The following is a 23,520-nucleotide window of genomic DNA, read 5'->3' on the forward strand; positions in this document are numbered from 1 at the left end:
ATGACGAATGACATTTTGTTGAACTGAGGGAACATACTCACGTTGATTAATTTTGAATCAAACACCAGTCTAATTTATTCCAAAAGGTAATATACTTCATACAATCTATCCAACGCATGCCATTTGGTGATATACTCATTTGTTGTGGGAAAAATAAAGTTATGCTGTGTGCACCTTGATCTCCCTTCTGCAGTGAATGGACTTTAAATAGAATTTTTTACCAAGAAAATGGATAAGAATGAGTTTGTATCTGCAGCCAGGACTGGACATTTTGTCTAGACATAGCCTGTTCATTTACATTTTTCAGTCATTTAAAATTACTTGAAGCCTCAACTTACATTGTGGAAAAGAGCAGTGTCCCCATGTCTAAGTTTCTTAAATCTGTATTCCAAACTCCACGTTTCAATATACCATACTTCAAACCCTGTACTTCTCCAGAGATTCAATAGAAGTTACTCTTACTGAAATTGGACCTCTGAATTCAACCCTTCCATGGCATGTTGGCATTTAGCCCACAGGATTTTATTGGACAAAACCTGAAGACCACATGTGACTTTAGAGGGAGATCTGTTGAATTTGTTCAAATTAATCTCATTAGTTAAAGAATTAGAGCTACAAATGATCATTAACCAAAGAATTTTATTAGCATTCACACGGAACTTACAATTAATTATATCTTCCACAGAAATGCTGCTGTTGGAATTATGAATAAATGGTTTGCTCCCTCCCAACGTGTGCATGAGATTCATTTGTCGAACAAAAGTTTCCACAGAAGAACCTGAACAGGATCATTCTAAAAAAAAGACGATCTGCCGCAGTTAAAAAAAAAACCTTCAAATCAAGCCGTTTACACAGGAGCAATCAGGAGAATACTGGAAACAGCCAAGCACTCTGCACTGCAACACGCCACCTTAACAGCTAACCAGCAATACTCAACTGCTGCGCAACTGCGCCTAGTGCACAAAAGATACACAAGAGAGAATATTAGAAATCACAATTGTGACCTTCGGAAGTACCACAAAAAGGAAACATTTGCTCAGCAACTACAAAAATGTGACTTTAAATTGTGTTGTCCAAATAATTTCTGAGCAGCTTGCATGTTAGAGTGCCAAAAACTCAAAACTGAAGTTGTCCAAGATGAAAAATCATTTACGTTTCCAAGAATTAAATACACAAAGGGTTAAAGAAAAGGATTAAGGAGTTGTGATTAAAATGAACTTACTTTATTGTCTGGGAGATTCAATTACATGAAGTACTAAACAAATGCAAAAAACTAGCAAAAAATGAAAAAACGATTTCACCTAGGAATCCCATTTATATGTAAATATTCAATATGATCACAGACTTCAAAATATGATACAGAAAATTCTGAGATTGAAAAAAAAAAGTCATTTAAAAAGATGTAGACCAAGTTAACAATAACCTTTAGATCTTATCAGGTGAATTTAGAAATCTTCAGACAGACTCCTCCATTTGAAGCGATGGTCTTAGTTGCTGTAGTCTCAGTCATTTGAGATCATCTAGGAAAGAAAAGAGTTAGTGAGCTTTAAAGAAGTTAGAAGTGGATGATTTATCAGTTTTACAAATAAAATGTTGCTTGTACATCTCCATAATTGTGGCATTTGCTGATTAAGCAATGCCCACCTTTGATGACCTTCAATAAAAAAAAAGAAATAGATAAAATAGATAAATACACATCCAAACTTGTCTATAGAGCAGCAAGCCACTGGCAAGTTGCATAAGTTTGGTGTGTACCTCAAATGGTGTCTAGCAACCTCAAGTACATAAACCACCAAACCTGGGGGTCGGGTATGCATTTCCAAAAGCAAATTTAAGATGCCAGCAGACCAACATGCAACACAGCATGTTAAGTCATTTATATTTTCACTTAATCTGGACTCTACCAAGTTTTTTGCTGACTCCTTAAAAAAACCTTTAGAAACCACCCCTTTTTCATCCTGCGTGTGTCTATGCAACGATAGACATGGGCGTATAAGAGGAATGATGGAAAAAGGCCTCAGTCCACAGTCCTTCGAACGTACCTCAGCACCACCTCAACACTCAATGAGACCGACCTGCTCCATAGCAACCGCCAACCAGCAGCAGGCAGCCAAAGGTCGGATCACACACTAACTGCTCTCAAACTGCCCCCAAACTCCTCTTTTGCAAACAGGAATCAGCAGCTTGGAGGAAAAAATTCCACATTTAGATGAAAGATTTACCACCCATAATCCATTGTTTTCAAACAAAAATATACTTACTGTTTTACCTGCATCTGCTCCAACAAGTTACAAGATGTGCATTAAAAGACAACTAAAATCATGCATTGCTTCATTTCATCTCATGTTGGTTCCCATATGAATGTTGTGAATAATGGACCAAGGCATATGAAACACTAAACTGAAAAGGTTTAACAGTACCTGAAGTTTTTCATATAGGCATAATCCTAAGAAGGACCACATCTAGGTGTCTAACATGGGAGAATCTCTCTCACCAAGTAGAAGTTACAAAATGGCTCTGAACATTTAATGCCTTAGTATAATTATTGTCCTGTAATGACTAATACAAAGCTCAGTAACAAAAAATGGTGCGGTATGGAGAGAGAGCAAAAATTAAAAAAATAAATAAAACCACACACCCTGGTCCACCACTTATGCTTGCATGCATGGGTTTCTGCTCACCTAGACTTGGCCTCAAGACTCCTGGGCAGGTCCATTGCCCTCAGGAGATTTGGCTCTGCTCCTGGATCTGGACCTTGACTTCGACCCCCTGTTTGATCGAGGACTGCGACTCCTGGAGTGAGATTTTGACTTGGATCTTGAGCGAGACCTGGACGGTGATTTGGTCTTGCTTCGTCGTGGTGTACGGCTCTTGGAGCGAGAGCGCGAGCGGGAGTAGGACCTGGATCGGGACCTGGAACGGCTATAGCGAGACCTGCTTCTGGAGCGAGAACGGCTCCTGCTCCTAGAGCGGCTGTGTCTCCTACGTCTGGGGCTGCGGCTAAAGAACAAAATGTTAAAAAATAAATAAATAAACAGAATTTACATGGGACACAATACATTAGACAAACTATTTTGAGAAAATGTGTAATTTAAGAACAGGAGTAATTATTAAAAGTAAATTATCCAAGAACTAAAAAGTAAAAATTAATAATTAAAGAGTTGTAGAACTTGAAGGGAAAGTGCCATAATTAGTATTATCCACCATTGGGGGACAGCATTTATCGCGTGTTAAAATGACGGTAAACATATGGCGAGATTGCACTTTTGAGCAGGTTTCAAAAACAACCCACACATCAGCACCACACTAAAAACTGCTGTTCCAGGAAAGAGGTTAACACAAAACATTATAATACAGGAAATAAATATATTAATGGACGAATACAACATTTCTTAATTTGCATAATTTAATGCTTTATCTTGAAATAGGACTGCTTCGTATGTATTGTTAACCCTTACTGGTAAGGCCTGCACACAAAACAAGCTAGCTGCTTAATAACCAGTTTATTTAGTGTAAATTAGCTAACTAGATGGGTTTTCACACCAGTTAGCTAACCATTCAGAAATTATGCAAAAAAAATCGAAATAAAGTGTTTTGTTGTAATACATTTTACGTTTCTAAAATGGCAGCCAACATTGGCGCCACCGTAAGGGCCTACACTCAAGAAGCCTTCAAGGGAAAAAATACCACCGATTAAAAACCGTGAAAATGTTCGGCAAATTATGGGTTAACTAAAGTAGTTAAAAGCAAAGCCAGACAAAAAACGTTATTTAAAAACTAATATTAGATTCTCCGTTTTATTGTCAATTAAAACAGGATCAAAGTACGGCACGTTAGACAATGCATTTCTTCGCGCCATGTTCAAATATTCCGTTCCACCTTAAAACCAATGGCGCCAGAATGTAAATACTTCGGCATTTAAGGTGGAATGGAAAAGCTAACTTGTAACAAAACACTTGGGCCTCGAGCAGGTTATACACTCTATTGTTGCATGTTCTTAAACAATGTAATTTCACGTTCTTTTCCAATCATTTCTAAAAAATAACCTATTTAAGATCATGGTTAATCTTGAAGAAAAACTACAAAACCGTGCATAGTTAAGATTATAAGGCCTCAATTTGTGTATGCTAATCTTACACGTTTCTGTATATGTTGTGTCTACTGCTCGGCTACAATAATGAGAGTTAAAATAATGTTTATATAAACGCGAGAGAGACTTAAAATATTGAGACTCGGACCTGCGGCTCCTCCGTCCGTATCCCCCATATCTACGCGGCGGTCCACCGCGGCGGCCATAGTGAGAGTCGGGCGGGCGGCCGTAGCGCGCCATCTGCACGCGCAGCTCGCGGCCATCCAACAGCGCTCCGTCCATGGCGTCCATCGCGTCCTCTGCGTCTCGCTTGTCGTGAAAGCGAACGAAGGCGAACCCGCGGCTCTCCTTGGTGTAGCGATCGCGCGGGATGTACACATCCCCGACGCGGCCGTACTTCTCGAATACGCGACGGAGGGTCTCGGGCGAGGTGCGGTAGGTCAGGTTGTCCACTTTAAGCGAGGTCATGCCTTCTACATCTGGCGGGGGACGCCCGTAACTCATCTTCACCTCTACGGTAAAGACGGTCTGAACTTACAAATAGCAACGGTAACAGATTCGAAAGCTTTTAAAAAATCTAGTGGCGCTCCGCTCTATCACAGAGTGGCCGAGACTGGAGCACGCTGCGGCCCTCACTGCAACCTAAAATGGCGGCAAAGATGTTTCCGGGGCGTGTCTGATATCTACATACACCATTGACATCCTAATGTTAAAGCAGACGGATTTCTATGGTAAAGGCAAACAACTGCCACCTATCGAAACTAAAGGGTTTCGCAGGTAGTTTTCTTAAAGCAGGTTTAGTTTGTAGGCATTTAAGGTTTGTGCCCCATATATATATATATATATATAAATATAAATGAAGTTTTCTCAGGTTCGCTTTATACCTTATTATTAGACAAACATTTTACTAACAATTTAAAATAAAATGCCATTTCCAAACAAATTGGGCCTTCTTTTAAAAGCTATAAAACCAGGAGTCGATACTACTTCTAAACCGTTATAAAACTGACAAATTTACACATATTTCCTGTGTGTTTTTTACTTACCAATTTATCTAAATATAAACACATTTAGGAATCGGCAGATCCATGTTTTCTGTTGTATCACTTTTTTTTTTTTACATTTTCAGATAAACTGGGAACTGGAGACGCCTCATGGAACATACGTCACAAAAGACTGGAAATATGTCTCTGTAATTTAGTCTGGTAAAGAGAATAAACAATTCACAGATTCTTGTGTTTGGTGGTATGTTACATTTACTCAGATGACTAACAAAACAGGTAACATGACCGGGGCAAAAAAACTGTATGGACCATAGGACTGAAGAGGGAACAGCAAGTTAGGAAACTTTGCGCAGCCTTTCAGGCCAAACCTGGGATCTAAGATAGGAGCAAATGGGGTTTCGTGGTTCACTTAGATTGGGGACTGGTGGATGATCTTTATAAAACACAAATGTGTGTAGGGACGTGGTGAAGTGCCCTGGCCCAGGGGCGAGAGGGTGCGGGCTCACTGCAGAGCGCTCTGTGTGCTGCAGTGCAGTGATTGAAGCTCCAGTTTTGGGAAGGTCAGGTAGCTCTTGCTGTTGGATTGGAGCTACTGCGCCAAAGCCCGGCTCCGGATTTAAGTCTGACGTCAAAGCGTGGCCATTAGGTCTCTCTCTCTCTCTCTCAGAGCATCTGCGCCGAGCTCTAGCCGCCGCCGCATCCCGTCGCAAGTCGCCGAGGCTCAGCGGAGACGGGGATGTTGGATCCCCTCTCTCACAAGGCGCGGATGTGAGACTGGTCAAGGCGCCTCAGACCGCTCCGACCCGCGGCGTGTGAACGAAGGCGATGGCGCTGAAAGCGGAGGAGAGGCGGCCTAGCGCAGCGCTAACGTAGCAGTCCAAACAAAACAGCTCTAAGACAACTAATCCCATGAAAAGCACTCAAAAAGAGAGGACACCAGAGAATATCAGCACTGCCGGGACACGGAGCAGGAGAGACGAAAGAAGAAAAGGGTAGCGGACTGCAAGCTCTTTGAGCCCTGAAATCGGATAGAATTTTGGTTTGTAATTTACCCGGAGATGGGAGCACTGGCAAGCAGACAAAATGTAGGAGTGGAGGAGGTGGACATACCGTCTAACTCTGTTTACAGATACCCACCGAAATCAGGTGAGGGGGCAAGACTATTATTATTATTATTATTAGGGTTGTTGTTTTTATACAGCGCCCCTCATCACCAGGGATCACAATTTCAAAGGCATTTAAAATACACTGGCCTTTACCACTAAGTAAATGGGAGAGGCTGGGGACCTAAGGAGCATCCTGCCTATTTCACAAAGATGATAGATATCCCACCCCTCAAATAACCAGGCCGTGACTCTGCCACTAACTGCATCTGTTCAACTGCAGATTCTCATGTTTGCCTGGAGCAAGCTTATTGCAATATTTAGGCTCTTATACACTATGTAATTGAAGGATGTCCCAAGTTTAAGCCTTGAGGAATGGAGTTCCAGTGTTTGTGGTGGGCAGAGGGTTTAATAAACAAAACAATATATACTTAATAAAGAGTATCTGTGTTTGTATGCATTCATGACATATTGTGTTTCGTTAGGTTTCTGTCATTTTTAAAAATACATTCTATAATTTATATTTTTAGAATTATACTATAGACAACACCACAGTTTATAGTGTAAAGCCTGTATAAAAACATCAGAACAGGACTGCACTGTGTTACACTGTAAATATATATGATATATATATATTTTTTTATATATCTGTCCTATAAGGACATTTATTACAGCATATTATACTTTTGTAGACCATATGATCCATAAGGCAGTAGTGTCCAGGGAGTCAATGACTAATATAAACTGCATATTTTTAATCTCTTATAAGTCTCATGTATTTGTTGTTTATATTTTGCAGGTAGTTATTTTGCTAGTCATTTTATTATGGGAGGAGAGAAATTTGATTCGACCCATCCTGAGGGTTACCTGTTTGGAGAAAACACAGATCTCAACTTCCTGGGGAACAGACCAGTGACAGTAAGAAATAGTGACTTTTGTGAAACGTTTAACGTGTAAAATATTTACCTTCTTGTGGTTTTCAGTTTTCACTGATCTCTAAATATCCAGTGTATATGGCTATATGAAGCGCTATGTTGTGAATGGATCTATGTGAAAGAGCACAATAAAGTGGACTAAGTATGTACCAGGATTTAATTTAAATCCAATTAGATGCATTTAGATGGTATTTAGTGTTTTTCCTCCCTCAGTCCAAAAAAACACATTGGTAGGTGCCCTGTCGATGGTGTGTTCTTGTCTTGTGCCCAGTGAATTCTGGGTAGGCTCCAGACACACTGCAACCCCGAACAAGATGAATCAGTTACTGAAAATGTACGGAATTATTTTTTATTTTTGATTAACTTAAGCTATTTTCAGGGCAGGTGCACGGTGGTGCAGCAGGTATCATCGCAGTCACACAGCTCCAGGATCCTGGGGTTGTGGTTTCAAGTCCCACTCCAGGTGACTGTCTGTGAGGAGTCTGGCGTGTTTTCCCAGTGTCCGCGTGGGTTTCCTCCAGGTGCTCTGGTGTCCTCCCATGGTCCAGATACACACATTGGTAGGTGGACTGGCTACTAAAAAGTGTCCGTAGGTGTGTGTGTCACCCTGTGAAGGACTGGCGCCCCCACTAGGGTGTGCGTCCTGTGATTCCAGGTAGGCATTGAGACAATAGGTTAAGCCAGTATTTATCACTGCAGAATGCAAAGGGTGTGTCTTATAGCCAAGATTCAGATTTGAATCTCAGATTTTGTGCTCTGTAGTGTCTTTCCCGGGGAGCTGTAAAGGGCAGAGACATCATGTAGAGTTATAGAGGGGACGAGGCATCTGAACGTTTAAGTGATGACAGAGGTTTAAAACTCTGCCTAGGCATCAGTTCAAAGAGTGAAAAACTGAGATGATTTTCCACCATTCATTGATATTACGTTAATTCATCTATTTTTGGAGCTGGACTGTGCCATTCAGTAAACTCAATAGTGCTGAAGTGCTATAAATATTTAATTCTCAATATCTGAAAGGTTTTGACGTCAGTATTTTATGCAACATTAATAAAACAAGAAAAAAACAACAGAGTAGCAGGCAGCGCAGTCACCCCCCCCCCATATCTCATCAAAAAATTTTATTTGTAGACCGTGTGTCCTGTATTCATACAGGATGGCTGTATCAGAGATGCATGATGCTGATATGGAAAGGGAGTTGTACATGTAATGTGTTGCCTCTCTCGAGCTGAAGTATGTCTATTTCTTTACTTTCAAATGGTGGACTCTTGTCATGCAGTCAGTGTCTCTTTGTGTTTATGCAGTGTACAGTAACAGCTTGTCTGGTCTCTAAGCAGGCAGGCTGGTGATGTTGTGGATTTAAGCAGCAGCTTACTGCGGGTAATACACAGAGTCACATTCAGGCTGTTCTCTGGAAAGGGGGAGGGCCTGGGAGGGGCAGGGGGAACTCGCCCAGTGATGACCTACAAGCAAATACAAGCTCACGGCTGTTCCAGCACGTGGACATGCCTGTCGAGTGTGGTTTTCCAAAGGACAGGAGCTGTGCTAGGCATTGGCTTTTTAATGATTCACCCACACAACACTTCATGATTTTTAATCAGATGGAATTTATTTATATTTAGAATGTTCCTCTTTTTTTGATGATTTTTTGATAGGGAACGTGGTCTGAATTGAGGATCAAAACTGATATGCAGTGATATAGTCAGTCAATACTCAAATTCTGATGAGACCTGTAAACCTCTGGTGAAGGCACCTTCAAATACTTTGCAGTCTTTGAATTCTGTTGAATTGTGTTTCTTTTTTAAAGTTCCCATACAATGCACCACCACCTCATGAACCTGTGAAAACCCTTCGCAGTCTCATCAACATACGCAAAGATACCCTCCGTTTGGTTAGGTAAGAATTTCAGTCCAAAAGACAACTTTTAGTTACGCTTGGCATTCAATAATATTGGCTTATATAATAATCTTACTTCTAACCTGTCTTCTGTTTATAGATGTAGTGAAGACATGAAGTTGCCTGGACAAGAGGTTGGGAAAGGACGCAGCTGCTACAATATTGAGTTTACATTTGATGCTGACACTCAAGTTGCCATTACTATTTACTATCAAGCTATTGAGGAGTTCCACAATGGTGTGCCCATGTAAGTGATGAGGATAAATCTTATGAAAATTTACCAGAAAAGAAATGTAAAGCTACTGACTGTTTTCTACATTTAGGTAGGTAAGTTGGTAGATAGATAGACAGATGAAAGTACCGCAGATTTTCAGTTCATGTGTTTTTAGCAATTCATTCAGTTTGTGTTTTTTTAAATGGTAATTTAAAATATTTAAAAGATTGTGTATTGGTGGTTAAGTCCTATGTTTGAGTATTTGCTGTTTGTTGACAGATATCTGCCTCAGGACAGCTCGCTGCAGTCAGAGACTGTGCACTTTAAAAGAGGTGTTTGTCAGCAGTTCTGCCTCCCCTCGCATTCTGTCAACTTATCAGAGTGGTCAGATGAAGAGGTAAGCATATATTAGTACCTGTGTGCTTGTTCGTTAAGTGGTTGAATATATAGGTTTTCCACCACTAATACTTAAATACTGAGTTTTACTTAAGTAATTGTATTATTATTATTATTCAGCTTTTATTTGACATGGACAAAGAAGTCTTCCCAATGGTTGTGCAAGCAGTGGTGGACGAAGGAGATGGTGAGTTATGAGTTAAAGGAGCATTTTTTCCTGCCTGTATGTGTGAGAGGAAATTCTTGACATTTGTAAAGGTTAATAGCTAATTATTTTTTATATTGTTACATTTTTTCTACAGATCATTTAGGACATTCTCATATACTTCTTGCATCTTTTGAGAAGGTATGTGAATTTTTTTGAATATTTTAAAAATATTATTGGAATGCAATTCTTAATACACCTGCAGAAGTAAAATATACACAGATCCACTATAACATTATTTCTCCTTGTTTCTGCACTCCCTGTACATTCTCCATTCTGCTGACTACAAAGCAGCACTTTGTAGTTTTATAATTACTATAATTAAAGGCTAAGCACCAGCTCTATGAAAGCGTCAAACAAATAAATAGAGTGGAATTTGAGTTCCTAACTTGTGTTTATTGATAGTCAGAAAACATGTTATTTCTTACTAATTCAAGGAATAAGGTTTAAAAGAAACTCTTCGTGTTCGGAAACTCTAATAGGTGTCTTGCCTGTGACGTAGATGGTGGACAACAACTCTAGAAGTTGCACTTAATTTAATGCAAAATGATGAAAAGGTGTGTTGATTTTGGCTGCAATCATTCAATGTACAGTGGGACATCTGTGCACAAATGGCCCAAAGATCCCAAAATATCCAGAAAATGGACTAAATTTGTCAACTTTAAACGGGCACTTTGGAAAGTACCATCCGCTCACTCCGTTATCTGTAGCTCATTTCACTGGCGCTTTTCCAACAATATGGGCATGTAAGGACACCAACGAAAGGTGTTCAAGAGCCTTTGTAACATGGAGGTAAACAGGGTAAGGACACTCACTTCGCCTGTTTTAGTTGGTGTTAGTTAACGTTAGCTTGACTCGCTAAACTCGGTGGCTCAGATTATACTCGGCTACGTAGCTGCATTACGGAGGTTTATAGTGTCGGATGAATTCGAGTTCGACTTCGATCACATTTACAAGAATAACGTTACCTCTACATTTGAGTTTAGCTTATTGCTAGGCTATTGTCATGAATAATGTTGGTTATTTAGCTAGATACTGTCATAACAGTCAGTCATAACGGTGTTTTACCGCGGCGTTGTTCCGCTGTTGTCCACCAGTGACGTCACGGTTGCGTTCAAGATTTCCGTAGCGAGCTCGGGTTTTTCCGTCAATTTAACAATATTGTCAGTTTTAAAGCAAATTAAGCTGCTATTTTCATTTTAATTCATACTTATATATGTCAGTAACTACAATAGTGTGAAATATTAATGAAGGTCCATTAAGTGGTGCTTAGCCTTTAATATAGTCCATTAATTGCTCTGTATAGATTATTTTCCCCCTTTCACCCTGTTCTTGAATGGTCAGAACCATCACATAGCAGGTATGATTTGGGTGGTGGATCATTCTCAGCGCTGCAGGGACACTGACGTGGAGGTGATGTGTTAACTCAATTAAGAGTTCAATTCCCTCAATTAAACACACCTTCTTCATTCATCCACTTTGTAAATGTAAAGTCACAGACAGTAGCAGATCTGTTGCTGCACAATTTGTTTTTGTCGTTCTCTAATCCTTCATCAACAGTCAATGGACATTGTTCACAGAATGCTGCTGGTGGACAATTTTCAGGGCTTTAAAAACTCCAGCAGCATTTCTGAGCCTGATCCATTCAAGCCAAGCACAACACACAAAAACACACTACCACCAACATCAGTGTCACTGCACCGCTGAGAACGATCTAACACCATCTCTATGGTGGTCCTTTGGGGGATCCTGACCAATGGAGAACACGGTGAAAGGGGGCAACAATGTATACAGAGCAGCAGATGGACTCCAGTCATAATTGTAGAACTACAAAGGGCTCCTGTGGAGCTGAGAGAAAGGACAGTGAGTGTAGAAGCAAGGAGATGCTCTTAATGGTATGACTGATCTGTGTAGGCTTTGTATTATGAATAAAAAAGGCTTATATATGGTAAACAGATATACTATCTATCTATCTATACTATCTCTTTAAAGCATATGGATGGCAGCTACTGTGTGAAACCATTGAAGCAGAAGCAAGTGGTAAGAGTCCTAATGTGGAGTCATTTTAAATAACCAGTCAGTGAGGTGTCTGTTAGTTCTTACAGAATCTTTTTTTTAATGTTCTTTCAGGTGGATGGTGTTAGCTACCTACTGCAGGAGATTTATGGCATAGAAAACAAATACAACAGCCAGGAGTCTAAAGTATGTCATTAATCTAATTCATTTCTAATGGTAAAGGCACCCTTGAACTGACCACTTCCAGTGGATTAACACTTCTATATTACATCTTCAGTGATTGCGTTAGTCCTATACATCTGTTGTGATGCATTTTTCAGAACCCAAATATGTACTCTAATTCTGTTGTTTACAGGTGGCTGATGATGAAATTAGTGACAACAGTGCAGAGTGTGTGGTGTGTCTATCAGATGTACGTGACACACTCATTCTTCCCTGCAGACACCTGTGCTTGTGCAATGCCTGCGCAGACACTCTGCGTTATCAAGCCAACTGCTGCCCAATTTGTCGCCTCCGTAAGTGCACTCTCACTATCCCTACATATTATCTTTAAATTCCGCCTTTAAAATATTGGAGGTTGTGGGTTCGAGTCCCGCTCCGGGTGACTGTATGTGAGAAGTGTGGTGTTCTCCCTGTGTCTGCGTGGGTTTCCTCCGGGTGCTCCAGTTTCCTCCCACAGTCCATAAACACACGTTGGTAGGTGGATTGGCGACTCAAAAGCGTCCAAAGATGTGAGTGTGTATATTGCCCTGTGAAGGACTGGTGTCCCCTCCAGGGTGTATTCCCACCTTGCGCCCAATGATTCCAGGTAGGCTCTGGACCCACCGCGACCCTGAACTGGATAAGTGGTTACAGATAATGAATGAATGAATTTACACTTCAAAACAGCTACAATTGTTCAACTGGTGATTAAATACATTTATTATTTGATCATTTTTCTTAGCATTCCGAGCTCTGCTGCAGATTCGAGCTTTGAGGAAGAAGCTGAGTCCTCTCCCTTCAAGTGGATTCAACCCTGTCATCACATCACAGACATCAGACTCCGAAGAGCACTCGGTAAGCACATAAAGCTGTGTTTTATTTCATGAAGTGCTTTTTATCACAGATATGAAAATCTCTGAGTGTAGGCACCTAAAACCTCGAAGACTAATATAATTTTTGAAAGATTTCACGGTCATAAGCAAACCATTGTAATGGTAAAGGGAATAAGAGATGTATAGTAGTAATGTAAGTTAAATTTGTCCAGCCATTATTATATGTCCACAAAGTTGCATTAATAGCCTGAAAGGATTGCTTTAATCGTATCAGCAGAACCAGAAACACCAATGAAATGTGGCACAAACATGCTTGGAGTCTAAGGGATTTAATTAATTACCTTCTTAAAGCTTGTGATATGTGAAATTTCACAATAGTAAGTATGTTGTTGATGACTTTATTCGAGGCCTCAGAGCACATTCCCCCTGGCTATGAGGCCGTATCTCTGCTGGAGGCATTGAACGGACCCCTACACTCTTCACCAGCTGCTCCTCCTCTGCAAGGCCTAACAAAAGGACACGTCTCTGGCACTCTACCTACATATGGCAGTGAGAGCCACCACACAGCTGTACACTCCCTCTCCCCTTTAGAGCACTCCATGAACTCCAGCCAGGGCCTCAAGCTCAAGAAGAGTGGCTCCAAGTGAGTGACCCACTTCTTTTAATTGAACCTGTTATAGACATGAATTACACAAATGGATTATAAAATGTGTTCTTTGTCTTTTTTTTGTAAAATAGTTTTTCTCTCAATATATTAAGAATCTCAAAGATTTTTTATAAATCAACTAAATCAACAATTTTTCACTGCACTGTGGGACTCAAGGTCCCTCTCTCAGAACTCCTCAGTGCTACCTGAGGAGGAGGACGAGAAATCGTGCAGTGAGTCTGAAGTTCAGGCATGCAGGAGAAAGCTTCCTGTGGACCAGCAAGAGGTATATCCCCCTCTTAAAAATACAGAAACAGCCACGAATGCTTTAAACCCTGAGTTACGGCAAAGGAAGTAATGTAATGTTAGATTTAACATAGTTTCTGTCACATTCTTTCAGTGTGGTGTGACCCCTGAGAGTGACAATCTTACACTATCCTCATCAGGAGCCATAGACCAGTCCTCCTGTACCGGTACCCCTCTGTCCTCCACCATCACATCTCCTGAAGGTAGGACACAGCAGTGAGTAGGTCAGCATCAGCTATGTTATCTGCCATTGCATACATCATCAGTCCTTCTGCTACTCTTTACTTCCTCAGACCCTGTGAGCAGCAGCCTGGCCCAGTCTGTCATGTCCATGGCATCATCTCAGAGTCAGCACTCTCAGATCAGCACTGATACTCTTTCCTCCATGTCTGGCTCCTACCTGGCAGGGGCAGAAGGGGAAGAGCCCAATGAAAACCTAGCCAAGAGTCGTGGACCCTCACAGCAGGAGGGGGAAGTGAGTTGGAAATAAATCTCTATGAAATAATAATAATAATAAAAGATTTTATTCCCAAAAATAAATACTGGGTTAATAGTTGGAGTTTGCACCTACTCAGCTTGCAAGAACTGTAGGTGCACATTAAAGTACTGTTTTTCTTAGCGTGATTTGACACCTTGATACGTATCAATTTCTATTAAAATGTGTCTGTGTGTATATATATATATTATTATATATTTATTATTATTATTTTTTAAGAGCAATCTTTTATATAAAAAAAAGTAATGATTTGGGAGTTTATGTTGTAATCTTGTTAAGAACACATACGGAAAATATTTTGTTCAGATATCAACACTTCATTATAATCGTCTAATACATTTTTAACATCACATTTATTGCCAATATCATGCTTCCCTGTTTGAACACAATTAAACAGTTTCACTTTTTTTCCCTGAGCAGGAAATGCCCAGTGAGTCAAATGACCATAACTTTGTAGCAGCCATGGTTGAAGAACAGGATTCAGAGGTGCAAAAATTCTTACCTCACCATGCAGTTAAACTGAATAAAAATCAGACTTATATCTAATGCTGTACTACTATTTTAATTGATTTACATTGTTATATACTTTTTGTTTTCCGCAGGGAAATGATGTGACTGAGGAGGACTGTGCCTCTCCTTCTAAAGACCAGGGTAAACCTGAAATATGCTTTGGTGATTTCTTTTCATGCATTGATATCCTGTTGTGCATAATGAGAGAGAGAGAGAGAGCAAGCATATTGCAGTGTGCAGTGTTGTCGTCATGGTGGCTCATTCTTAAAAAAAATGCCTGTCACGTTCTGCTGGGGTTATTCAGCAATGTGTTTTGTAATGAGAGCTTAATCATCTTGCTCTTTTCATTTAGATAGCCCATCCTAAGTGAATGTTCGTGCTCTCTTTTGTGCATTTTCAGCCTTGTGCGAGTGTATTGCTTTCGCATGTGCTAATGGATTTTTACTGTTCACACTGCAAATGTAGTCACTGTCTCAAAAGTGGCATTATAGTTAAGAGTAAACGAGTGATATGATATGAAGTGTATGAAGTAGTTGTCTGGCACACTGATATATCTGTGTAGTGATTCTTAATCGCTGCAGGTAGTGTTGCAGTCACACAGCTCCAGGGACCTGGAGGTCGTGGGTTCGATTCCTGCTCCGGGTGTCTGTCTGTGAGTTTGGTGTGTTCTCCCTGTGTCCGCATGGGTTTACTCCGGTTGCTCCGGTTTCCTCCCACAGTCCAAAATCACATGTTGGTAGGTGGATTGGCGACTCAAAAGTGACCGTAGGTGCGAATGTGTGAGTGTGTGTTGCCCTGTGAAGGAATGGCGCCCCCTCCAGGGTGTATTCCTGCCTTGCGCCCAATGATTCCTGGTAGGCTTTGGACCCACCGTGACCCTGAATTGGATAAGGGGTTACAGACAATGAATGAATGAATGGAAATTATAGGGTGGCACGGTGTCACAGCAGGTAGTGTCGCAGTCACAGAGCTCCAGGGGCCTTGAGGTTGTGGGTTTGATTCCCACTCCGGGTGACTGTCTGTGAGGAGTGTGGTGTGTTCTCTCTGTGTCTGCGTGAGTTTCCTCCGGGTGCTCCGGTTTCCTACCAGAGTCCATAAACACACGTTGGTAGGTGGATTGGCGACTCAAACGTGTCCATAGGTGTGTGTGTGAGTGAATGTGTGAGTGTGCTTGGTTTTTTGAAATCAAGAATTGGATTCTGTAAGGAAGAATATTTTCTGTGATAGCCTGAACGCTGGGAAAAGAAATTCAATTAGTATTTAGTGGATTCACATTATGCTGTGTGCAGAGTTAGCATGCTTGTCTTCAGCTTAGCTGTTAAAAGTAGTTTAGTGTTTTGTGTTAGGTGTGCTTTTTGAACAGAAACAATGCATGGCATATAATTTAAAATCCTTTTTATTAATATGGATTTAATTGGGAAATGTTGCATTAACACTGTTTTCCTGAGTCTCTGCACTAATCCCAAGAGCTTCCCTTTCTCCCTCTTTTGAACATGCACTCTCATGCATGTCTGTGTGCATGTGTACACTGTTGTCACGTCATGTGTGCATCCTTCATCACTCAATGGCTGCTACAAGACATCCTGCACCACCCCGCCCCACCCCGCCAGTCCTAGTCCCCAACACTCTGCTGTGCTCCGCTGTGCCTTGGCTGCTCTGTTTGACCTCTGACCTCGCTTGCAGGTGGGCGCGGGAGGAGCGAGGTGCCTTGTCCAGAGTTTGACAATAACAATCAAGGGCAGTCTGACACCCACTGTCTGACAGGCCTGGACAATGAACAGGCTCCTGATGGCCGATTCGCTGGTGAGTGGCAACCTTTGTGATAGGAGGGGACTGGTACTGGACATACAGTCTAAACGGATAGTGGAAGGATTGTCAAGGCATAGAACTATGGCTCTACCCTTCTGAAACTTGTTTAATAGGGAACATACATGTAGTCAACACCTATTTATAGCCAGGTTTGTGTGTGCGTGTGTGTATGTTTATACTGAACGTACCTATTCAAATCATAGTCACACTGTTAAGCCGATTTTGTCTGCCAGCTCCTAGATGCTTTGCATTTCATTCCTCCATGTCTCTTTTCACCCTTTCACTCGCTTCATCGGTTTTTCTCATTCCCAGCTCATAACACAGCCATGAGACAGAGAGGAAACTGATATCTAATCACATAACGAGCTAATTGTACGGTGTACATACAATAATAAAAATCATTTCTAAAAGAGGATTAAATTTATGTTTTATTCCTTGTTTTGCTCTGTTTATTATTGTGATGCCTTAAGCCCTATTCAAATGGGATTAATTATACAAATGTAATTGTACCAACAGGCATCAGTAAAGTGTAAGGTGGATTTGCACTGGATAAGAAATCATGGTGAAAATAACTGAGATGGGAGTTTTATGCATTGCCGTCTCACAGTGGATCTTACACGGCAGAGCTACTGGGGTTTTTAGACTGTGACTACTGTTCTGTCTAGAACTACTACTATGTTCTAGTCCTTCAAAATAGATAACTGACAAGATGGCAAAAACATTACTAATCCTTCACACAGTTATTATAACCCATATTAACATTTTTTTATTTTTAACTTAATGAGTAGGACACACATTCGTAACACTTATGTAGGCTGCTGTTGTGCAGAAAATCTACCTACAGCTTCCAGAAATATGAGCGGTCCTTTAGGTCGTTTTGAGGATTTGAGTGTGTTGCGTCATTCAGCAGCTGAGATTAGCCTCATACTTGAAATGTATATTTCACCACTAATGCGTCCTCCAGCACCTCCATTCTAGAGAAAATCTACAAAAAAACTTTACTCCAGGATATGATGGGGATTGGATGGGATTAATATAACGTGGAAATATTTCTACTGCTCGATTTACAGTAGATAAAAGGCTCAGAAACAATTTCTGAAACATGAGCACACACTTACTGATATGGTCTTTTTGGACAGGATGCAAGACCACTGAGATTCTCCAGCAATAATTACCTTACTCCAAGTCTCCAGGTAAAAATAATTCATCCGAATAGGGCTTTAGTCAGGTCTTTTGTCCTGCTTTTGGGGATGACATCATGCAGTTACTGTTGTACCAAAACCTTGAAAATATTTTTCATATTAACATTGAATAGCAGCACCTTAATGAACAAGGAATAAAAAGCAATATATGTTGTTGTATCAGAACTCTAAATTGGTTTAAACAAATATACAGCATTTTTAAATGAAGCTATTAATTTGGTTCCAAATAAATTTGAATAAATTGTTTACAAAATGTATTTAAAAAGGTTTTTGATACAACAGTGACAATATACTATTGAATAACATACAACAGTCCAACTCATGCATGGAGTGCCATTCATCACCTCTAAACATTTTCAGCCTCTCTCTCTTAGTCCTGCTCTCTTTTCTGTGAATGTCCTATTGAATCTCCTGTTGTGCTGTAAATGTTCTCTTTTCTTTCTCTTTCTGTCTCTCTTTACATTTTCCCTCCATCACTCTCTCTCTCTCTATCTTCCTGGATGTCTGTGGAATGGACAGATGAGGACTCGTGTCCTGTTCACATTGAGGAATAGGTATGAATTTATGGCAAGGGACCTGTCACCAAAGAGAATGAGTTTGCAGAGTATTCACATTTAACTTTTTTTTTTAAATATTTTTATTTTTTTGGGTATGCTCCATTTTAGTCACCATTTCCTGACCTGGAAGAGCAGTGTAATCAGTGTTCAGTGGTGGTTTTGGAATACGATGCACAAAAGGGTCTTGTTTTTAATAAAACTCTTTCAACATATGATTGAGGTATTTAAAATTATGTGGGCCACAAGGAGCCAGGTGTTTCAGTGATTTCACTGTGTTTAAAGAATGTCATTAGGTACAACACAGAATCTGTTAATTATGGGAAAACCACTGCAGTGCACAGCCTTGAGTGGCTAATTGCTTTAATATATAAGTCATCTAATAAACTGAAACAAAATACACATGTTTTAAAGCAGCATTCTAGCCTAACCTAGCGTTTAATATATTATCTGATGTCATGTAGCATGGGTTTGTATTGATTTGACATGCATCCTTGTCTTCACCACTGGTGTTCTCTCACTACAATTTCCAGCATGCATTATCTGAATACATCATACAGCCATTAGGAATCCCACAATGTAAGGCACACATGAGCATGTTTATCATAGATAAAGTAGTGATGACATTTTCATATTTGCCTGAGTTTTTGTTTAATCCTATGCACCAGTTTACACCAGTTTTTCTTCTTTTCTGTTGGTCTACAGGAGATGCTTCAAAAATAATGTGTACACAAATATGTGGGAGAAAAACTCACAGGCTTTAAATACTTTAAATATTCTTACTCACTGAATACCTGCATCTTAATTTACTGTAATCATTTCACTATGTCAAATCTGCTCTCTTAGGAGAGATCACTAGTTTGATCATCATCTGAGGTTGGGACTCCAAACTCGGGATGAGAAGAATGATGCTCCTTATTCTCCTTTCACTCAGCTTGATTCAAGTCAATGAAGGCGTCTGTTAACTGACTGAACAAAGTTCTCCGTAATGTGTGTTGAGCTTTAGAGTAGTGTTGTGTTAGTGGCAGTAATACTTGGATTGTCTTGAGAGGAAGCACCCTTCTTCACCCTCAGTCTATCTTCACCATCCTAAGTTATTACTACTTGTCTAAGGTGGCACTACTTGTCTGAGTGGGGGAGTATTAATTATTGGTTGGAACTGGTAGTGAAAATAAAAACTGTTGCCTTACAGATGTGCTATCTTTTCCAGGAATGCTGTACTTGGAAGCCTACCAACATTCGATTGAGCCTCTGCCCCACCACGCCGCCACAAGTAACATCAACCTGGCAGAGCAAGGGTTAACCAACCTGGAAGCGAGCCCCAAAAACACACCAAAAACTCACCGCGGACCACTAGCTGTGTCTCAGCATTAGAGTTATCAAACAACCACACTCATCATCTCTCCCTCAAGCCCTGTTCAAAACAAGAATTTTTATTTATTAATTTTTTGTTTGGTTGATTTTTTTTCTTTCTTTTATTATAGATAAGAGTGAATTTTCCTATATTGTGCTAAAATAACGTGTGTTTACACCCTTGTGAAGCACTGTGTTTTCCTTAGCACGTACACTCTGACCATGTGGAATCCCAGAGGCCCTTATAATGACCAGACTAAAGTGTCTGGGTGACAATGCCTCTTCTAACATCGGATCTACTTAAAATTTCCACTGACAGGTCAGTGGTGGATAATGTGCAGAATTCATTCATGATCGTAGCAGAACTGCCTCTCAGTGGACGAAGACGTCATCTTTCAACTGGACGTTTGCATGCACAGAATCTCATTACAATCCTCTCTTGTTACACTTCACTTGTAGTTCTGCTCTGGAATATTCCATGTTTGAATGTCAGTACTGAAAAATTGCACTTCCCGTGTCAACACCTTGAACCTACAAAAGAAGAGAAAAGGCTACAGTCCTGCATATGATGGGATTTGTAACTCATCACCAAGAGCCTAACAAAGGAGTAGAGTTTGAAAATAGACGTCTAGTACACCAATTTGCCTGCTCTACATAAAGTGGAATACAGCCCTTCACAGGATGATTTTTAGAGCAATAACACATTCTAAGATTGTTTAACTGCATCATACTGAGCTGGTTACAGCTGTGCATGTCACAAAGACACGCAATAGCCTGAAGCTATGAAGCTGCCTCACCTGACTTCCACATCAGACTGGACAATGTTAGACTGGTTATGGACGTGAATGAGAAGAGTACAAAAAAATTTGCCAAGGAGGTCCATATATGGCATTAAGTCTCACACGGAAGATGATATGGTACATTTAATATCTCTAAATTACAATCATGTGTTATGTTTACAGTGTGTGGACAATATATTTGAGGGAGCAGTAGCACCGTTAGGTTGTTTTTGAACAGAACTTGGAATGAAAATGCTGCTAGTGCCCCATGTTAAGAAACAGGTCTTTTAAGAAAACTGCATGATGGATATGGGCTGCCATGCCAAGTCCCAGTGTAACTGGCATACTAGATCATTTATAAAATGATATTTCATGCATTCCACATGGCAAGGGTCCACTATTCTTATCCAAAGTGTTTACGGCCAAACAATTTGGCTTAGGTTTGAACGAAGCATAGAGTTTAACAAATGCCACTCACTTGAGCCAATAGCCAATCGATATGAGTTTTGCTGTGTTGTTTTGAAAGGGAATAGACAGTATTAGTTTCCATGCTGTTGTATTAACAGTGACATTATGATTATTAAGTACAAACCCCAGTGCCAGAATTTCCGAAAATGGGTTTTGTTATTAATAATCGTTAATCAGTTTGTTTTTCATTTCCTTAGGACTTTTAGTGCTTCCTCATATGTGACAACTAACTATGGTACAGTTGAGCCGACCGTCTTGATGTCATAGTTCTCCCAGATATCTGTTATAAACAAATCTGGCGAGAATTTGTAGTTTAATCATATTTAATAATCTCTTATACAATGATACACCTGTGAGCATTCTTTCTTAGAAAGAAATATTTTATTTTTTATCTTATGTTAGCATAGCACTTGTTATTGTTGTTATATGTTGGTCTGTCGAATGTGTTCTATGAAATATAAATAATGGTGTGAAATTATAATATCTGAAACAGTCACCTTTCACAAGTGCACATTTAGGCTTGTTTGTTTGTTTGTTTGTTTGTTTGTTTTTTCCCTAGATGACAAATATGTGGTGCATTTGTCAAGTGTTACACAAGCATGACATATTCAGCAGGCCCTACATGTCAGTAGATATCCACTTATAAAACAGTACATTTACATTTGCAGTAGATGTTTTCAGTAGCCCCCCCTCACACCGCCATCTTAATCCAATCTATGCTTATGCACAAATGTTTCAGATAGTAGGCAAAGTGGTTAGAACTCAATGGACTTATTTGTCCTTAAAAGCTAGCGTGATACAAAGCTGTGGAGTGAAGTTATTGCATTATAATTGCATTTAGATTGTCTCCAAAATGTTAGAGACGGCTTAAATTTTAAATCCATTAAAAGCATGGTTACATTACGGTGAGTGTTCTGGAAGGTCTTGGTAGAATTTATTTCATTTTACACTTCTCATTCTGCACCCATAGGGAGAATTACTGTGATCTGCTCCAGGATATAAGACATGGACTGATTCTATACATTGGTCACTTTTATAGTGCAAAATACAAATGTCAAAGAACAATAAACATTATTAAAAAAAAAAAGCTCGCATTGCCAATGTCTTTTATTTATAAATGAAACTCAGTCACATGGTCAAATTTTACATTTTCCTACAGGTCAACAGTCATACCTACACCTGAGCCCTTGCAACAAAGGACCATATACCAGCCATCTGCATTTTTTTGCTGACATTGCACACTTGTCCAGTTTTGGCAATGCTTTTCCAAAGCATGGTGTCACACCAGATATTTATTCCTATTTATCTCACCATCAAAGCTGTTTTAGATAAGAATGTAAGGAAGGTTTTCAAACAAGCTTTTGGTTAATCACTCACGTTCAGGTTACTCCTTCTCTATCAGTGTTCGAGCTGGTTTTCATATCATCACTGTTCTGTATTAACCCTGTCATATGACCATAGCTACAGCTTTTTTAGTTAGTTTTCAGGTAACCGCGAACACGCTGTCTGTCACTGGGTTCCCTTGTCTGACCCGTGGAAGCTTTTTTCACAGGAAAATTTTGCCCGTTCTTTACCATGACCCTACTAACCTCTGTATTTTTATTTGTTCCCTTTGTCTGGTTTTCTTTCTTCTGTCTCTCTCATGCTTTGAGACGTCCTGCTGCTCTCCAGGTGTTGCCCTGATCCAGCCCCTGTGTCCTGTACAAGATCCTGGCCTTGTCTCATCTACACTATCATGTTTGGCCATGGTGTTTTATCTCAAATTAACTCTGCACCTACTTTTAACTCACACAGAATCACCTCCTCCTTCCTCAGACTCATACATCACTAATATACTACATTCACATTACTATAACCCCTTCATCTGTCATCATTTCACTTTTACTTCTGTTCTGTTTTCTGTTGTGTCTCCGGTGTCGACCCGAGGAGAATGGGTTCCCCGTATGAGTCTTGGTTCCTTCCAAGGTTTCGTCCTCGTGTGCTGAGGGAGTTTTTCCTTGCCACTGTTGCCCCTGGCTCGCTCATAGGAGGCTTGGACCCGGATCTCTGTAAAGCTGCTATGTAACAACTTTTTGTTGTGAAAAGCGCTATATAAATAAAATTTGATTTGATTTGATTTGAAGGTTTCTGCCTTGTCTGAAACCAATGAAAATATATACTCAATTTTGTGAAATCAGCTTATTAATCAAGGCTGAACTTGCAGCACATTACAGTTTAAGTAGCTTTACTGGACTGAGACAAACATCATTATATCATAATGCAAACACATTTCCCTAGGAGCTAAAGCATAGTTGTCAGTAATGCCAAACTCGGCTATGTACCACACCTTTAAATGATGTTTCTGTTGATCATTTCCACACAGTCTACTGCTTTGTATTGATTTGATGTTCAAAATTCGCAAAGCTAAAGTTTGAAAGTTGATTTAAGGTGGAGAAAAAAAAGCTGGTTGATTAAAGGCAAAGTTAATCTTAATTAAAAACTTGGCCAATCCTTGATTTCTTCTGCTC

At 40.1% G+C, this 23,520-nt stretch overlaps 2 protein-coding genes across 8 annotated transcripts; one reads left to right on the forward strand and one right to left on the reverse strand.

The window, feature by feature from the left end:
• Positions 1 to 626: 626 nt before the first annotated feature.
• srsf2a (serine and arginine rich splicing factor 2a) lies at positions 627 to 4,784 on the reverse strand. Of its 5 annotated transcripts, XR_010801967.1 has the most exons (5): positions 4,239 to 4,784; positions 2,682 to 3,000; positions 2,043 to 2,183; positions 1,424 to 1,520; positions 627 to 953 (listed from the first exon to the last, which is right to left on the reverse strand). XR_010801967.1 is itself a non-coding variant. In XM_066666248.1 (3 exons), exons 1-2 carry the CDS (start codon positions 4,592 to 4,594, stop codon positions 2,694 to 2,696), a joined length of 663 nt encoding a protein of 220 aa, XP_066522345.1. In that variant the 5' UTR covers positions 4,595 to 4,784; the 3' UTR covers positions 627 to 1,520; positions 2,682 to 2,693. The 5 variants fall into 5 exon arrangements, 2 of the variants coding, with proteins under 2 accessions (XP_066522345.1, XP_066522346.1); XR_010801966.1 differs by lacking the exon at positions 2,043 to 2,183; XR_010801965.1 differs by having other exon boundaries at positions 627 to 1,520.
• A 781-nt stretch (positions 4,785 to 5,565) lies between these two features.
• On the forward strand, positions 5,566 to 22,068 carry rnf157 (ring finger protein 157). Of its 3 annotated transcripts, XM_066664964.1 has the most exons (20): positions 5,566 to 6,240; positions 6,997 to 7,115; positions 8,937 to 9,025; positions 9,126 to 9,272; positions 9,519 to 9,636; positions 9,756 to 9,822; positions 9,938 to 9,981; positions 11,833 to 11,880; positions 11,971 to 12,042; positions 12,212 to 12,371; positions 12,800 to 12,912; positions 13,298 to 13,533; positions 13,714 to 13,822; positions 13,937 to 14,045; positions 14,136 to 14,317; positions 14,759 to 14,824; positions 14,941 to 14,989; positions 16,532 to 16,651; positions 18,379 to 18,413; positions 19,624 to 19,760. In XM_066664964.1, exons 1-19 carry the CDS (start codon positions 6,153 to 6,155, stop codon positions 18,411 to 18,413), a joined length of 1,971 nt encoding a protein of 656 aa, XP_066521061.1. In that variant the 5' UTR covers positions 5,566 to 6,152; the 3' UTR covers positions 19,624 to 19,760. The 3 variants fall into 3 exon arrangements, with proteins under 3 accessions (XP_066521061.1, XP_066521059.1, XP_066521060.1); XM_066664962.1 differs by lacking the exon at positions 18,379 to 18,413 and having other exon boundaries at positions 19,624 to 22,068; XM_066664963.1 differs by lacking the exons at positions 16,532 to 16,651; positions 18,379 to 18,413 and having other exon boundaries at positions 19,624 to 22,068.
• The last annotated feature ends 1,452 nt before the right edge of the window (positions 22,069 to 23,520 follow it).

Source organism: Hoplias malabaricus, chromosome 3, assembly GCF_029633855.1.
Source record: "Hoplias malabaricus isolate fHopMal1 chromosome 3, fHopMal1.hap1, whole genome shotgun sequence".
NCBI classification, from domain to species: domain Eukaryota; kingdom Metazoa; phylum Chordata; class Actinopteri; order Characiformes; family Erythrinidae; genus Hoplias; species Hoplias malabaricus.

Excerpts from the sequence above, each read along its gene's own strand:
- srsf2a (XM_066666248.1), bottom strand. The coding sequence starts at position 4,594 with ATGAGTTACGGGCGTCCCCCGCCAGATGTAGAAGGCATGACCTCGCTT. Across the intron at positions 3,001-4,238 it reads TACGGACGGAGGAGCCGCAG|CCGCAGCCCCAGACGTAGGA; the intron begins GTCCGAGTCTCA and ends TTTGTTCTTTAG.
- rnf157 (XM_066664962.1), top strand. The coding sequence starts at position 6,153 with ATGGGAGCACTGGCAAGCAGACAAAATGTAGGAGTGGAGGAGGTGGAC. Across the intron at positions 9,982-11,832 it reads TTCTTGCATCTTTTGAGAAG|CATATGGATGGCAGCTACTG; the intron begins GTATGTGAATTT and ends ATCTCTTTAAAG. Across the intron at positions 12,913-13,297 it reads CAGACTCCGAAGAGCACTCG|GCCTCAGAGCACATTCCCCC; the intron begins GTAAGCACATAA and ends ACTTTATTCGAG.